Source organism: Neovison vison, chromosome 5, assembly GCF_020171115.1.
Source record: "Neovison vison isolate M4711 chromosome 5, ASM_NN_V1, whole genome shotgun sequence".
Taxonomy (NCBI): domain Eukaryota; kingdom Metazoa; phylum Chordata; class Mammalia; order Carnivora; family Mustelidae; genus Neogale; species Neogale vison.
Window position 1 is genome coordinate 22,170,312 of NC_058095.1, and position 16,431 is coordinate 22,186,742.

A 16,431-nucleotide genomic window follows, 5' to 3' on the forward strand; every position below is an offset into this window, starting at 1 on the left:
TGGTGTCAGATCAGTATATGCTCCTCTGCTCCCCCTGCCCTTGGCTCCCCCTGCCTTTGACCCTGTCCTCATCCACAGTCACACTGGGCTAGTCCTCCCATGACCAGGATAGAAAAATCTGGCTGTCAACAGTGCAGAGTGTGAGAGCAAAGTACTGTCACTAAATGATGCACAAAGAACTTTGGAGAACCTTTTATTGTTTAAAAATCATAATTGAAGCTTCAAAAAACATACATCCCAGCACATGTCCCAATTCCAGTCCCCGACTCCCGGGAGAGCACAGGGCTATTCCCTCCCATCCTGCTGCCCACACCACTGGCCAGGACCCTGCCCTGGGGAGGCTGCCCACCCACCTTCCTGCCCACCGTGTGCTATGTCACTGGCTGGGGAGGGGTCCTGGGGTGAGGTGGGGGTGGCCGGCTCCCTGCACCCCTCACCCCCTGCACATATGAGTCTGTGAGACATGTACAGAAAGGGGCCAGTTCCCCAGGCAGGGTACCCCAAGGGGGGAAGATAAAGAGCCAGTCCCCACTCACCCCAACCCTCCCCAGCCCCCCAGCTCAAGGGAAGCTGTCATCATCATCTTCTGCCATCTCCTTGGCGAACTCCAAGTCCTGCTGTTCTCGCTCACGCCGTTCCTGGAGCAAGAGGTAAGGTGAGGGCTGGGCTGCTGGGGACCAGTGGGGCTCTCTCACACAGTGCTTTATCCAGCCCAATCCACCCCAAGGTCAGGGACTGCCAAAGCTTTGGAGCTGCTCCAAGCCTTTCCAGAAACTGCCTCCCTCTTCCCTCTCTGGAGAAAGTCTGAATGTTTCAGCTCTATCTAAAGCAGAGTGCACCTTACCTCTGCAGACTCCAAGTCCTTGTTGTATGATTTGGGAGGAAACCTCATGGCCTGAAGCACAGGAGAGAGAAGCAAGATTAAGAGAAGGCATGCACTTAACTTACATTTATTGTGCTCCTTCTGTGTACTGGCACCACGACAGGAGGAAGGTTATTCAATCTCCAGTTGAGCCAACTGGGGAGCTAGGCATGTAAGTGAATTACTACATCACGTGGTAACTGCTAAAGGAGAGAATCAGAAGACCCGGAGGTTTAAGTGACTAATGTCACTTAAAGGAAAAGCATTCCAGGCAGAGGTTTCCATGTGTGAAAAGGCCTGGCCTGAGCAGAGTGGGACCAGCTGGGGTTGGGGGGGATAGGTGGGGCAAGGGAGGGGGAGGAAGGAAAATCAGGGAGAGAGAGTTGGGGGAGAGGGGGAGGGAACACCAGTGGGAGGGGACAAGGTTGCAAAGGGCCTCTCATGTCTCCCTGAGCACAGCATTTACCTGATTGTTTTTTTTTTTTTTTTTTAAAGATTTTATTTATTTATTTGTCAGAGACAGAGGGAGAGAGAGCGAGTGAGCACAGGCAGACAGAGAGGCAGGCAGAGTCAGAGGGAGAAGCAGGCTCCCTGCCGAGCAAGGAGCCTGATGCAGGACTTGATCCCAGGACCCTGATTTTAAGCAAGGTAACAACATCCCTAGTTCCTTGAGGCAAGAAGAGCCCGAGAAAAATCTGACACACAGTACCAGTACCTAGGTCAGAGCCTGCCACAGAATAAGGGCTTAACAGCCTTTTGTGGAAGGAGATAGCTGCCTCGCCCTCTCCACAGCTGAGGCTTCACTAAGTGCCCTGAGACAGCGACTGCATCTCATGACCTCAGCCCCAAGGCAGGCGGGGCAGGTCTTTCACTCTCAGCCGTATAGATGGAGAAATAGGCTCAGAGAAGGTGAAGGACTCCAGTCTGGAAGTAAATCTGGAAGCCTTCACTCTGAATCCGCCTGCTCCTCCCTGGCAACCAGACCCTTAGAGGCAGTCAAGGGTCTTACAGGCCCACGGGCCGAGTCCTTTGTTCCCACCAGGCCCCTGCCCTGCCGTTCAGCGACTCTACAGAGATGGGCTGAAACTCTGCTCTTCTCCTCTGAGGACTCCTTGGGTGCTGCCAACCCCACCCCTGCAGCCCCGGCTTCTCACCTTGACGGACATGTTGTGGATGTCGAGGCAGAAGGAGATCCGCTGGTGGAAGGCCAGCTGGGGCTCACGGGTAGAGTAGATGTCAATCATCTCCTTGGACTGGACGTAGCCCTTCTCGTGGTTGATGCTGGCCTCAATGACACCATCCCGGATGGCCTGCAGGCCCCCAAAGGGATGCAAGGTCACCAGAAAGCCCACCTTCTAAACCTGAGAACATCCCGTCCTGTCCCTTTCCTCCTTATACTCTCACCTGCTCCCCTGTGTACAATTTCTCTCTGAAAACCGTCAGGCTTCACTCTAAGACCAGCACTCCCTGAAAAGACCACGCCACCCCGCCCTTAACCAATCTTCTCCCATTCCTGTGCCCTGAAATGCAGCAGGTACATGGCGGCTTCAGTCCCCAAGCCAGCCCCACCTTGGCAACAATGAACTCCGCGTCCTCTGGGCTATCCAGCTGCAGCTTCTGGGCGATGTCGGCCAGGGAGATTCGGGAATAGGAGAGGCTGATCATGCGCACACCTGGGAGAGGGAGGAGCAATGGCGTGGGCAGGGTGGGCATAGCCCCTTCACCCACCCATGGACACCCGTCACAGAAGCCTCATCAGTGCCCTGCTCTCCCAGTGGCCCTCCCAGACTCTGACCCACACCTGTCTTAATGACGTTGTGCCGCAGTCGGATGATTAGGGTATAGGTCCCATCTGCTTGAAATTTCTCCCCAAACTGGTCCAGGACCTGGTTGAACTTGGCTAGGTTTCCGGTCCTGACAGCTGGAGGGGGAGAGGAGTGAATCAGATGATGCAAACAGGCAAACCCACGGAGGGGGTCATGGCGTCTGGGGTCCGGCCAGCTCTGGGAGTGGGACCAGCCTTACCTTGAGTCAGAAGGAAGTAGGGCATGAGCGAGCGCTTGAGGGACGGCTGGCGGAACTGTAGTCGGTCTGGGATTTCCCCGAGCAGCAGCTCCACCACAATCAGAAGCTTGTGCACCTGGTGGTATGTGACACGGGAACACAGTGGGCAGGGAGCCCCAGCAGGAGGGAGGAGGGAAAGAAAGAGGGCTTCAGTGCACTCAGACACACTGTGAAACGGGGAAAATGGCTCCGTGATGAGGCCCGTGCAGAGCTGTGCCTGCCCAGAGCCAGGGACCGGGAAGAGCTGCCCCCGTGACCGCACGGAGCTCTAAGTTCCACGTGCACACCACGCTGCCACAGCAATGCTCTGAAGTTCAGGCCAGATGGGCAGGTCCTGTGGCTCTGAAACAAGGAGGAGACAGGGCCCAGAGGCCTAAGGAATCTGCCAAAGATGCTGATTAGGGATGTGAACTATTATTGGAGAAAAGGAGGTGAGTGTAGAGAACTTGGCCCCTGGGCAGAACCTTTGAGAATAGGCCATGTGGACTCGGGAACTAGCTGGGAGATCTGGCCCTTTTTTCTCCATAAAACCGTGAGGGATTTGTGAATAGTGCCTCCTGTGGACTTAGCACCAAGCGAGGAAAATTACAATGGAGGCGATGCCAGTGATGTAGGAGCTGCCTACGAAGCAAGACGAACAGGACCACAGGCGGCTAAACCACGTGACAGCAAGAGTCATGAGAGAAGTAAGCCGTTAAGATGGGTGGTAGGTTGGGGCACCTGAGTGACTCAGCTGGTTAAGTGTCTGCCTTCGGTTTGGGTCATGATCCCAGGGTCCTGGGATCGAGCCCCAAATCGGACTCCTTGCTCAGCAGGGAGTCTGCTTCTCCCTCTCCCCCTGCTTGTGCTCTCTAATCAATCAATCTTAAAAAAAGAAAGATGGGTGGTGGGTGACCATGTCGACACTCACCCCCACACAACCTCCGATGCTGCCCCCTTCCCTGGAGTGCGGGGAGACCCAGGAAAGAGGCACAAGTTAACACACGCACACGCCGTCAGGATTCAGGTGAAGCGGAAAGAGAAGGATGTTTTGGTCGAGGGGACAGACTCACCAGCGTGAGCACATGTCTCAAGAAGTTTGGAAGGCTATCATGAGGGACGTGGGGCCTGTCTGGGGACGTGCTATTTTGAATGCCAGGCCAAGTTTGGAGTTTATTCACTCACTAGCTCGGAAAGGCTGAGTGGCCGAGTCCTGGGCTTCCTGGTCTGTACAGTGGGCGGCATCGGTGGTGGCGGCTGTGTCATCATAAGCCCTGCCTGCCTCCCTCACAGGACCTGTGATACTCTCTTGGGCTGGTTGTGGGGAGCAATGCAAGCTTCCTGGGCAAGGCAGAGACGGGCCCGGAGCTCTGTTCAGCTGGGCGGGTGTGTGGAAACTGGGTTCATAAAGCGGGGAAGATGACCAGAAGTGCCAGTGGCTCAAGCAAAGGCACTGGTAATACCAGAGAGGAGACAAATCCAAAAGACATGGAGGCAACTTAGTGACAGGGAAGGTGGGGTGGGGGGTGGCTCCCTCACAGTCTGCTGGCCAAAGACCTCCCTCTGCTCCTCGCTGCCACCTGCCTCCACCACGGGGCCCACAGCCACCGGCAGTACAGTCTGCGCTCCCCCAGAGTGCCTCTCCCCAGGGCACGGCACAGTTTGTAAACGGATTACCTGTATCTTTATGACTTTAGGGTATGCTGCATGTTGTAAGCAATCTAATATTTTGAATATTCTGCACACATACTGTGAATGTCTGAAAAGCCATTCCTTTCTGTGAAAGTCTACCCATCATCAAAAACCAGATTAAACTATTTTTAAGATGTCTTTAATTATTTCACCAAAAACCAAACCTGTCTTTCTCTGAACCTCTGAACAGAAACAAACCACATCTTGACTAGATGGACCTAATCATTGTACATCTCCATCTGGTTCTCTTTCAAGGGGATGAGGGGGTGGCAATCATGTTAAGGTGGGAACGGAGGTCTGTAGTTTGGAAAGGTGGGTCCAAATTCTGGCTACCAGACTCTGCGACTTTACACAGGCCCTCCAGCCTTGCTGAGTCAATGCGTTTACCGAGCTCACAGTGCCTAATACCAGGGTCAGCACTCAAAAAGTACTTGGTGACTGAGAGCGCTCAGGTGGCCGAGATCTGTCTGTACCCAAATCTGTCAGCCTGATGGAGATTTCCCAGGCTCCCCGGCCACAGAAAACACCGCTCCCAAATGCGCATGCGAGGGACCAGCAAAGAGTCTAGGGTTTCTCAACACGACCCAGGCCCAGGCCTGGCATGGCTATAAGGACTGCTGGGGAAAGGGGAACATTCTGAACCATCTACCAAGGAGAATTTTCCGAGTATAAACCACCGGAGGTGCAGGCAGCGTCTGCTTTGTGCGCTCTGACCAGTGCTATGCACAAAGGGACATGCAATGCAACTCCTGGATAATGAAGGTTCAGGAGGCCTTCCCGGGTCCCCGCGCAAGGAAGGAGAACGAAGGCATTATCAGCTGAGCAAGCGGCAGAGGGAGAACTGCTGCTCACCGTCTGTTTGAAGCCGACAGCTGTGTGCTGAGGGGCCTTGCGAAGGGCATTGGTCATCGTTCTCCGGGCCTCTGAGTACTCCAGCTGAATGGCTTTGATCCGGCCTGCGTGTGGAGGAGAGAGTGGCTCAGGAAAACAGCGTCACCCAAAGCCCCTCACAAGCCAGAGCGCCAAACGGGCCCCTTGGGCACCAAGCGCGCCCTATCTTCCAGGACTCTGTGCCAGGGAGCCAGACACCCCCTCTGGCCTGGGGGCCGCGCCCCTCGCTCACCTGTGTAGTAGAGGTACCTGGCCCACTCATTGTTGTTGGCCTGCTCCGGGAACACGGACTTGGACACTAGCTTCTCGGCCTGGTCGTACAAGCTGTAGTGCAGGTAGTTCCGCAGCAGCAGGTTGAGCAGGGTGGCCTGGCCGTCCGCATCGTGCCGGAGCGTGGCTGTCCGGAGCCGAGCGTGCAAGAAGCTGCGCCAAGGTGAGAAAAGCATGTCAAACGTCTCGAAGAACGACTTTCAATGGCTGTGGCCTCTCTACTCTCTCAATTCCAAAACAAGTGACACAAACTGCTTTTCTGATTATTCACTGACTCTTCAACTCTCGAGTGCCCACAGTGTGACGCACTGTCCCAGGTGCACAAACAGGATGCAACTGTGCGTTCCAATGGACGAGACAGACAATGATCGTGACAAGTAGGCGTCATAGGTAGTACGACAGAAGGAGATCTGGACTGTGGAGAAACCGGGGTAAGTGCAGTGGGGAACACAGGAGGTGAGGAGGATGGGGCTGCAATTTTATTTTTTATTTTTTCATTTTTTTAAGATTTTATTTATTTATTTGACAGATAGAGATCACAAGTAGGCAGAGAGGCGGGCAGAGAGAGAGAGGAGGAAGCAGGCTCCCCGCCGAGCAGAGAGCCCGATGCAGGACTCGATCCCAGGACCCTGAGATCATGACCTGAGCAGAAGGCAGCAGCTTAACCCACTGAGCCACCCAGGCGCCCCCAGGGGCTGCAATTTTAAACAGCTTGATCAGGGTAGGACCTTTCTGAAAAGGTAACGATTAAACATAGGCTGAAGGAAGGAGGGAGAAGAGCACTGAAGGCGGAAGGAAGAACCCTTCCTTCCTGGCCAGCATGGCCAGGGAGCCAGTCAGGGGAGCAGGGGAAAGCAGAGACTAGCAGGTAGGGAGCAGGCGCCAAGGCTCACATGCTGTCGTGACTTCAGCTCTTCCCTGAGGAACATGGGGAACCACCAACAGTTTTAAGCTGAGGAGTGAAATGTTTTCCAGCCTGTCCTACCCTTGACCTACCAATCAGTCCTCCCTTGAGGTGGAGTGTAGGGAACACCCTGACGGACAATTCTTAACCTTGGGGTCAGACTCTGGCTCCCTGTACCTGCGCACCACATCCAGCTTGTCCAGAAACTCATAGACCCGGGCGTGATAGTAGTAACACTTCGCGGCCACAAGGTCCAGGGCCCGGCGGTTCTGAGTGCTGATCTTCTGCATCAGGTCGTCTGAGATCTTCTGTGCCTGTGGAGGCAGCCAAATGAGAATCAGGTGGGAGCTCCTCAAAAAGTTAAACAGGGAGCTACCCTATGAGCCAGCAACTTCCCTCTCGGGTATCAATCCAGGAGAACTGGAAATGTATGTTCACATAAAAGCCTGTAAACAGGGGTGCCTGGGTGGCTCAGTGGGTTAAGCTCTGCCTTCAGCTCAGGTCATGATCTCAGGGTCCTGGGATGGAGCCCTGCATTGGGCTCTCTGCTCAGCAGGGAGCCTGCTTCCCCCTCTCTCTCTGCCTGCCTCTCTGCCTACTTGTGATCTCTGTCAAATAAAGTCTTTAAAAAAAAAAAAAAGCTTGTACACACATGTTCACAGCAGCGCTATTCATAACTATCCCTACAATGGAGTATTATTCATACATAAAAAGAGCTGGAATATAGATATATACTACAACGTGGACAAATCTGGAAAACATCATGCTAAGTCAAAGAAGTCAGACACAGGGACGCCTGGGTGGCTCAGTTGGTGGGACGACTGCCTTCGGCTCAGGGCGTGATCCTGGAGTCCCGGGATCGAGTCCCACATCAGGCTCCCAGCTCCATGGGGAGTCTGCTTCGCTCTCTGACCTTCTCCTCGCTCATGCTCTCTCTCACTGTCTCTCTCTCTCAAATAAATAAATAAAATCTTTAAAAAAAAAAAAGAAGTCAGACACAAAAGGCCATGTGTTATGTAATTCCATTTATAGGAAATGTCCAGAATAGGAAAATCCATGAATCAGATAATGTAGATGAACAGTCGTTGCCAGAGGCTGGGGTGAGGGGAGGATGGGGAGTGATTACTAACTGCGACAGGGTTTCTTTCTGGGGTGATGAATTATTATGGAATTAGACAGTGATGATGATTGCGCAACCTTGTGAACACATCAAAACCCACTTAACTGTACCCTTAATTTTTTTTTTTTTAAGATTTTATTTATTTATTTGACAGAGAGACATCACAAGTAGGCAGAGAGAAAGGGGGAAGCAGCCTCCCCGCCGAGCAGAGAGCCCGATGCCGGGCTCGATCCCAGGACCCTGAGATCACGACCCGAGCCGAAGACTACCCCCTGAGCCCGATTGCCGGGCTCGATCCCAGGACCCTGAGATCACGACCTGAGCCGAAGGCTACCCCCTGAGCCACCCAGGCATCCCTGTACCCTTAATTTTTAAAGAATGTATTTAATTAATTAATTTTAAGTAATCTCTGTACCCAGTGTTGGGCTCGAACTCATGACCCAGAGATTAGGAGTGGATGCTCTACTGACTAAGCCAGCCAGGCGCCCCCTAACTGTATACCTTAAAGGGGGTGAATTATATCTCAAAACACACAAAAACCAACTCGTGGCAAGGCAAGGAAAAAATAAAACAGGAAATGGAGCAGAGGAAACTATCATTTCTTTCATTTTTAAGACTTACTTATTGGAGAGAATGAGCACATGGGTGGGCACATGTACACACTGAAGCGGGGGATGGGGGTGGAAGGGCAGGGGGAGGGAAAGAATCTCAGGCACACCCCTGCTGAGTGTGGAGCCCAACTCAAGGCTCGATCCCACGACTCTGAGATCATGACCTCAGCCCAAATCAAAAGTCGAATGCATCAAGGACCGAGGTGCCCAGGCGCCCTGGACCTGTCATTTCTTGAGCATATTCTTTGGACAGTGGCTGTGACTGACAGAAGAACTTGGCCCCAGCTGGGGAGCCAGTGGCAGTGCAGTACCCAGGGAGCTGTTCAGTCCTGTCATCAGAGCTGCCACTTACTGAAATACCATGGAAGCTTACTCTATGCGGATCACTGTGCTAGTATTTTACTTAATATCAACAGTGATGTCGTGAGTTGGGCACTGTTTTCCCCATTTGACACAAATCCAGGAGAAACTGATTTGCCTAAGGTACAGCTAGGATTTGAACTCGGGATTCTATCTCCAAATCTCCTTTTCCTAACAGAATCCACCGCACTAGTACCATGCCACAGAGAAGCGCGGTGCCAGCCCCTTCTCACGGTGTCTCAATAGGGTCTAAGGGGGCTTCCCTGGATGTGGGGTTCAGCACATTCCCACATGGGGGAAAGAGTCGAGGGGGATGAAGAAGAACCCAGGGACTCTCTCCAATTCTTCACCAGAGACGGTTTTTCCCGCAAACCCCATGCACCGCTGGGGGCCTGTTCTTCTGGCTCACTGGTCCTGGATACCTCTTTGTAGCGCTTGCTGTTCATCAGGAAGATGACCACGAGGAGCTGCAGGTAGGCTTCCACTTCTGGCAGGAGGGGGGTTGACGCGGCTTTTCCTGTTCGGGGACGGAACTGTAAATCAGCTTCGGTATCCATGGGCTAGGAGGAGATAGGAATTACTGTGGAAAAGCTCAGTCAGATCAACCAGTTAAGAATTTATTTAATACTCAGGATGTATTTCAATAAATATTCACTAAGTACCTATTATATGCAAAATTCTTCTAGGTACTGGGGATATAAAAATAAAGATGGCACAGTCTCCTTCCAAAGGAAATCAAGGAGGCTGGCAAGAGAAATGAAAAGTGAAAAAAATGAATTAAAAAAAAAAAAAAGAAAAAGAACATAATGGTGACAGAAAGGATGATGTAGGACCCCTCAAAGAGCCTACAATCTAAGTAGAGATTAAACCATTACACCTGGAACCTCTACAAATTTTATCAGAGAGGGTTTAATAAGGCAATATAATCCTAGAGATGAGGTCAAGAATAATGAGATACAATTTTTGGGGGGGGAAACAAAGGAAATTTGGGAGAAATTGACATATACATCGTACTTATCAGATCTAGTCACCAAAACTGGCGTAATGTACAAAAGCTCAAAAAGCAAAACATGTTGGGGGTAAATGTAGAGATATATGGGTTAAAATTTTTTTTCAAGGTGAAGACAGAAGGTCTGTTCCCAAACAACAAATTCATCATCATTCCACCTCAAGGGATTTTTTGAGTCTGTTCTATGGAACAGTCCATGAGCATACAGGGAGATGGCTGAAGGACAATGAGGTGTGAGAAGGGGAAGGACCTGGACATAAGGGGGATTTCACAGCCAGAAAGGAAAAGGAGAGGCCTCTCCTGACACAGAGTCCACTGCCGGCACCAAACGAACTTCAGTATTCACTATGTGTTAGGTACAGTTCTAAGAGTTTTACACATACTCCTTTCCTCCCCTGCATCCCCCAAATCCGTTTGCCACATTTAACAAAGGAGAAATGAAGCATCAGGAGGTTAGATCACTTGTCCAAGTCCCACAGGTACTAAATGACAGAGCTGGGATGAAAATGCAACTCTATCTCCAGAATCTGTGCTCTTAACCACCATCTTATATGTCCACAGTGAGGTTTTGGAGGCAGAGATGGGGTGGTACCTTCTCCTAGGACAACGGAGACATCACCCAACGGGAGGACAGTGTTGGTGTTGGGGAGCAGCAGGAATAGAGTCTGGCTGGAAGGGTCCTGATTCCCAGCTCTTTTCCCTGACTCATAAGAATGATACTACAGGGCAGGATGGTTCCCTTATTAGTGGACAAATGGGTATTAAAACGGGCTGCTTTGTTTTGCTAGTCAGCTACAGCAGATCATATGACAGGGTTTAGGATGGGAAACAATTACATTGAGAGGTGGGGGTGGGGCGTGGTCTGAGGCTAAGCTTGTACCTTAAAGCACCTGATTCACTTACCTCTTCCAGGAAGGGTAGTAAGAAGTCTCGAGTGGCATTATTTGAGGTGAAGAAGCCATGCACAGCCTTATACAGAACATAGTGGTTGAGGCGGCGTGATGTGGAAGGTAGCATCCGCAGGGCCCTCAGCACAAATCGAGGCTCCTTGCCCGAAACTGCCTTCTCCAGCTGTTTCACATGCTCCTTGATGTCTGAGGAGGACCACAGAAGAGAAAAATGTTACTTCTAATTATTCCTATTCTCCCACCACTCTAGGCAAGTAGTTCTAGGGAGCCTCTTATAGAAGGGCAAGATGTTGCTGGTCATTTCTTTTGCCTGATATGGTTAAGCAATACTTACAGATGCCATTCAGTGATTTTAAGACATAACCAAGAGACAAAGAAAAATAAAGCTGGGGTGGGGGAAAGGGTAGAGGGTGATAGAAGGAGTAAGAAAGGAGAAGCAACCATGAGAAACACAAACAAGACAAACACATGGAGACTTATCAGTTCTCTAAATAGGAAAAGACTTTCTAAATATAAACAGTGGGAGAAATCGCCCACTCCCCCACCCCCATGAATGATCAATTCCACTCTGCAAAAAATCCTTCTGTGTAACTGTGTGAACAAAAGAAAAATATTTGTGACAAATGTGACTACAGAGTCATAATTTTATTTTACAAAGAGCTCTGCGTAAATTAGGATAAGTAAAAATGAACATAAACAGACAAAGCAAAACGCAGACAGCTAACCGATATGAAAATATATTTCACTAGCATTTGAATAATTGCAAATAGCAATGTTTTCAACTACCAAACTGGTAATACTTAAAAAATCATAACACAGAGGAGTGTCTGGGTGATGCAGCTGGTTGAGCATCTGACTCCTGGTTCCGGCTCAGGTCGTGATCTCAGGGTCCTGGGATGGAGCCCTGTGTTGGGCTCTGTGCTCAGTGCGGAGTCTGCCTGAGATTCTTTCTGCCTTTCCCTCTGCCCTTCCACCTTGTGCACTTGTGCTCTCTCTAAAATAAATAATCCTTTAAAAAAATCGTAACATTGCTTTCAACTATTCTATGTCTTAATATTAAAGTTTGTGCCTTATAAAAAAATCGTAACAGAGTCAAGGATGAACAGGGTATTTCTGTTGGTACAAAGTAAGTCAGTCTAGTTTCTCTGGACAATACCCATCCAAAGCTTTAAAAACATCTGCCTTCTCAACTCAGGCATTATTGAGAATCTAAAGAAATAATCATAAAGGTAGATTAAAAACTTGGGTCACAAACATGACTGCTGCAAAGCTATTTACAATGCTAAAAAACTGGAAACAAGTGTCCAAGAATAAGGGAATGCATTGAATTGGTAGTTTCTTAGTTACCTTTGTACACTTAGCACAGACTGCCTGGGTCTGCTTCATGGCATAATAATGGTAACTGCTAACACTATACAGAGCGTTTACTATGGGTTCACCTTGTGCTGGGCACAGTTCTAAGCATTTTAATCTTTACATCGACCCAATGAAGTAGGTAATATTACTCTCATATACAGAGATGAGGCAACTAATTTCAGAGCCTGCATGCTTAGCCACTATATCGGGTATTCAATAAACATTTCTGGAATAAGTTGAATGCTATGTTTATGGATATGTTAGATGAAAGCACACAAAATCAGCTGTATTTAGTTATGCCTTGCTCCAAACTGTCTATATAACTTGATCTCAATTACAGAACAGCTCAAAAATTCGTAGAAAAAAAATGTCAACCATGGCTGATGTTATTCCCTGCTACTTTAGACTTCCTACAATGAAACACGAACTACTTTACAACAACAACATGAAGTGCTTTATAAGAAACATACGTATGAATCCAGTAGCACCTTTGCCACCGGCTATCATTATTTTAGGTAAAAGTGTCTTGATTAGATACTGAGCCTGTGGCGCAACTTTAGAGTAGGGACTGATGCAGTCAACATTACATCCTCAAAAACACCACCCAGGAGCATAACTTTGCTTATCTCCATGTCTTTGAGAAAGGTTCTCCTGCAGTTAAGAGAGAAAACCCAATAAAGAGTCTCGCTCCACTCCATCCAGAGGTGGGAAAACAGCACCAGATTCACAGTGGGAAGCTCTCACTCTGCCCACTCCAAATGTGGACAGGATGCTCTAAGAAAAGTGAAATGTGAACTTGGAGGAACAAGAGAGCTGTAAGAAGCTGGGAACATGCACCTAGGAGAAAAGAAATGGGGGGACTGGTACACAGCTTAGGTCGAACGTGAGTGTTAGGAATTCAAACAAAGATGACACCTAAAAACTTAAAAGTCTGTAATGTGTTTAAACTCTTTAAGAACAAAAATAACGGCCTGAAGGGAGAGAAAGAGCAATGGGATCGTTAGGGTACCTTAATTACAGAAACAAGGAAGCAAGATACGGAGTATAGAGGCTTCTTTTAGAGGAGTTTGCCAGAGGTAGCTAAGACAACAAAACTTTTGTACAATCTTAAAAATTCAAGGCCAGTATTCTGCATCACCCTGACCCCCTTTGCACACATAAATACAAACACTGGTTTCTAGAAGGACCAATCACATACTGGGGGCGTTAGAATCAGTTCGGTGGATGTAAACAGAGTAGACTGGAGAGGACTTAGAAGAGAGAGGGAGTCCACAGGCCCAGTGAGACTTACTTCTAAATGCAACCAGGGTAAGGCGGGAGAAGGTGTGTTAAGAAAGGAGTCCAGAGCCTGGAGAGAAGGATCATTATTGGGCCTGGGGTCAGGAATGTCAGGGTGGTTGGGGACGGGCAATGAGAGTGATCCTAAGGAACTGGGGGCGGTGGAAGCTGCCCTGGGGTCCCGAGGATAGGCTACATCACCCGGGCGCTATCATGCGTGACCACGGCACGTCCCCGGCCCTGGCTCTCGTACCCTCCAAGGTGACGGTGTCCAACTCTCGCTGGGAGTGCTCAGCCGCTGTCGCCGTCCCCGCCGCTTTGCTGTCAGGCTCCCCCGATGACCCGCCACCCGCCGCCGCCTCCTCTTTCATCTCCACATCCTGGGGGGTCGGGGGCGGCGGTGGTTCTTGTTCCCCTCCGCCCGGCGGCGGCTTCGCCTTGTCTGCACCGCGGCGCCGCGCCGAGCCCTCCTGCTTCATGGCTCCTGGGGTCGCGGCCTACTCCGGGGACCGAGACCAGGGCCTCGCGTGAATCCTCGTACCAGAGACCAAGAACCGAGCTGGGCCTGCACACGAGCGCGGGCTCGCGACGGGCCGCACGATGACGGAGCAGCTGCAAACCCCTTCCCGACGCTGGGCCTTCTGGGAGACGCCAGGCCTGCCAGGCCGAAGACCGAGTCCACAAAAGGAAAAGAAATCAACAGCCGAGGTGGAGGATGGAGGCGGATCTTCGAGGAAGGAGCAGGGAGGAGCTTGTATGGGTCCGCCCGGCATTTGGAGCGCTTCAGGATTATTGTCTGTTCCTCTGGAGTGCATTTCCGGGCGCGTCCACGAGATGTCCCCTCAGGCTCCAACGTGGGTTACATCGGAGTCCTAAGAGCCCCCTCACTAGCGTGGAGTGGGTAGGGCCTATCGCAGCGCAGGGCGTGATGACGTCATGAGTTGCCGGGCGGTTTCTGGCCGCCTCTCGCTTCCATCTGCGCCCGCTTTCCCCCCCACCCCGCGTTTGGGGTCTCGGTCGAGATTCTCGAGGCTCGTACTCAACCGCCGCCCAGTGCATCCGGCGCGAGGGAAGAAGCTGCGAAAGAGGGATTGTGAGCACTGAACGGGGGAGTAGGAGAAATCATTGGGATTCAGAGTTCCTTGTCAAGAGTTTAGCAAGTGCTGAAAATAAGACCTAAAACCCCCGCAGCCTGGGAGTGCGGGTGGGGGGAGAGTGCGTTTGTGTACAATCACTGCAGTATGAAGTATACGGGTCCACTCTGTGTACGGCCCAGAGCTAGCACGCTCGGGCGCGGGGTTATTAAAAACAGCTCCAGAATGTAGTCAGCTGGAGGCTCCGCTCTACCGTTTATTATGAGGCGGGAGGTAAGCGGCTGGAAGCCTCTATTTGCAGAGGCTTCAGGGAGTGAGTCGGGGCGCCTGTTTGCACCCAAACCGACACTGTAGTGAAACGGGGAGCACAGTCACAGTGTACCTGAAGAGAATCTAAGAATCCCCAGGGGAGGGAAATGGAACCAGAAATCCTGTCCACGTATTTTTCAAAGGAATCTTCCAATGATTCTGCAGGAGGAAGATCCTGGTTCCAAACCCTCCCTATCTTTGAACTTTTCTCCCTTCTGTAGATGGAAGTCCAAAGTTTTAAACCAGGTCAGACCCTACAAGACGATCTAGCTCTGCTGTAATGTCAGAGAGGGCAGAGAATACGCGTTGACCGTTTTCTTTTTCTTTTTTTTAAAAGTTATTTATTTATTCGACAGAGAGAGAGAGAGAGAGAGACAGATCACAAGTAGGCGGGGAGGGTGGGGAGCAGGCTTACTGCTGAGCAGAGAGGCCTATGCGGGGCTTGATCCTAGGACCCTGAGATCATGACCTGAGTCAAAAGCAGAGGCTTAACCACTGAACCACCCAGGCACCCCCTTTGACCATATTCTTTATGTTCATATAGAAAGAGGTATCCTGGGGCGCCTGGGTTAAGCCTCTGCCTCTGGCTCAGGTCATGGTCTCAGGGTCCTGGATGGAGCCCCGCAGCAGGCTCTCTGCTCTTCGGGGAGCCTGCTTCTCCCTTTCTCTCTGCCTGCCTCTCTGCCTACTTGTGATCTCTCTCTCTGTCAAATAAATAAAATCTTTAAAAAAAAAAAAAGAGGGTATTCTTCGTCTCCTCCTTGTCATATTATTACAGCAAATCGATCCTTGCACTGAGCAACTGCTTGCTGAAGGAAAAACATTTTTCTGGCTTTAGGGAACATGCCTTGACCAATTCCTCCCTAACTGTCTCTCTGTCCCCTTGGGCTATGGGATGGATAACAGGACTTTTGAATCATCACTGGAATAAACTCATTAAAGCCTCTTCTTCATAACACCCTATCGAACTGAAGGTGGGCGAGAAGGGTAAAGGAGGAAAACAGAAAACAGATGAGCTTTGTTGTTCATCCTTACGAAGTTACCCTTCTGGATAGTTAGGGTGTTAGCTCACCTCTTTATTAAGTATACATCACAAGAGAAAAACAACCAGCTCAGCAGATAATTACTCAAGATGTCTTTGAGCAATGTAGTAAGGCATTGGAAGATGCCCCAGAATGGGGGAGGATGGCTTAACACAGTTTTTGGCAGTTGATCATGAATTTTTGTTGAGTGAGGGAACTGGAGGGAGGGAGAAGGTGGCTAAGAAAGGGGCGAGTCTGACTCCTGGGGCCAACAACCTTGGAGAAATTAGTCTACCCATAAAACTACTTTAAAAGAAATTGGTGAAAGATGTTAAAACTCAGCTTTAGACAGAGGAGGATGGTATGAACCCACTAGTTTTATAAGACTGTGATAACCATATTTGCAGGTCCATATGGCAAGCCCATATTACTTCCTCCTACAACCACCCTGAATTGAGGGCAGCAGAAGGAAAGGTGAAATAAGATAATATCACCATTTCTTTTTAAAAATTGGGGGCCAGTCTTATTCTTAGGTACTCTTTTTTTTTTTTTAAAGACTTATCTGCATTCTCTTTTTGATATACTTGCAAGTTGCCTTACTCTTGGGTTTGTATCACAAATAAGCCTGTCCCAGTCCTTCACCCCGAGTCCGAGGACCCTAAACCCTCCTCTTTGAAGACAAGCTGCTTTGATGATTTTCGA

At 50.1% G+C, this 16,431-nt stretch overlaps 1 protein-coding gene across 1 annotated transcript; it reads right to left on the reverse strand.

Moving 5' to 3' along the window:
• Nucleotides 1-180: 180 nt before the first annotated feature.
• On the reverse strand, nucleotides 181-13,959 carry PSMD3 (proteasome 26S subunit, non-ATPase 3). The gene is made up of 12 exons (XM_044248059.1): nucleotides 13,558-13,959; nucleotides 10,666-10,856; nucleotides 9,176-9,313; nucleotides 6,840-6,976; nucleotides 5,721-5,911; nucleotides 5,450-5,553; nucleotides 2,888-3,002; nucleotides 2,664-2,783; nucleotides 2,432-2,535; nucleotides 2,017-2,172; nucleotides 845-895; nucleotides 181-638 (listed from the first exon to the last, which is right to left on the reverse strand). The coding sequence occupies exons 1-12, from the start codon at nucleotides 13,781-13,783 to the stop codon at nucleotides 561-563; spliced, it is 1,611 nt and encodes a 536-aa protein (XP_044103994.1). The 5' UTR covers nucleotides 13,784-13,959; the 3' UTR covers nucleotides 181-560.
• Nucleotides 13,960-16,431: the final 2,472 nt, after the last annotated feature.

What these genes read in the sequence shown, in the direction of transcription:
- PSMD3 (XM_044248059.1), bottom strand. Translation starts at nt 13,783, where the DNA reads ATGAAGCAGGAGGGCTCGGCGCGGCGCCGCGGTGCAGACAAGGCGAAG. An exon ending in TACTACCCTTCCTGGAAGAG is followed by an intron (nt 9,314 to 10,665) that starts GTAAGTGAATCA and finishes ATCTCCTCCTAG; the next exon opens with CCCATGGATACCGAAGCTGA. An exon ending in CTACTTCCTTCTGACTCAAG is followed by an intron (nt 2,784 to 2,887) that starts GTAAGGCTGGTC and finishes CTCCCCCTCCAG; the next exon opens with CTGTCAGGACCGGAAACCTA.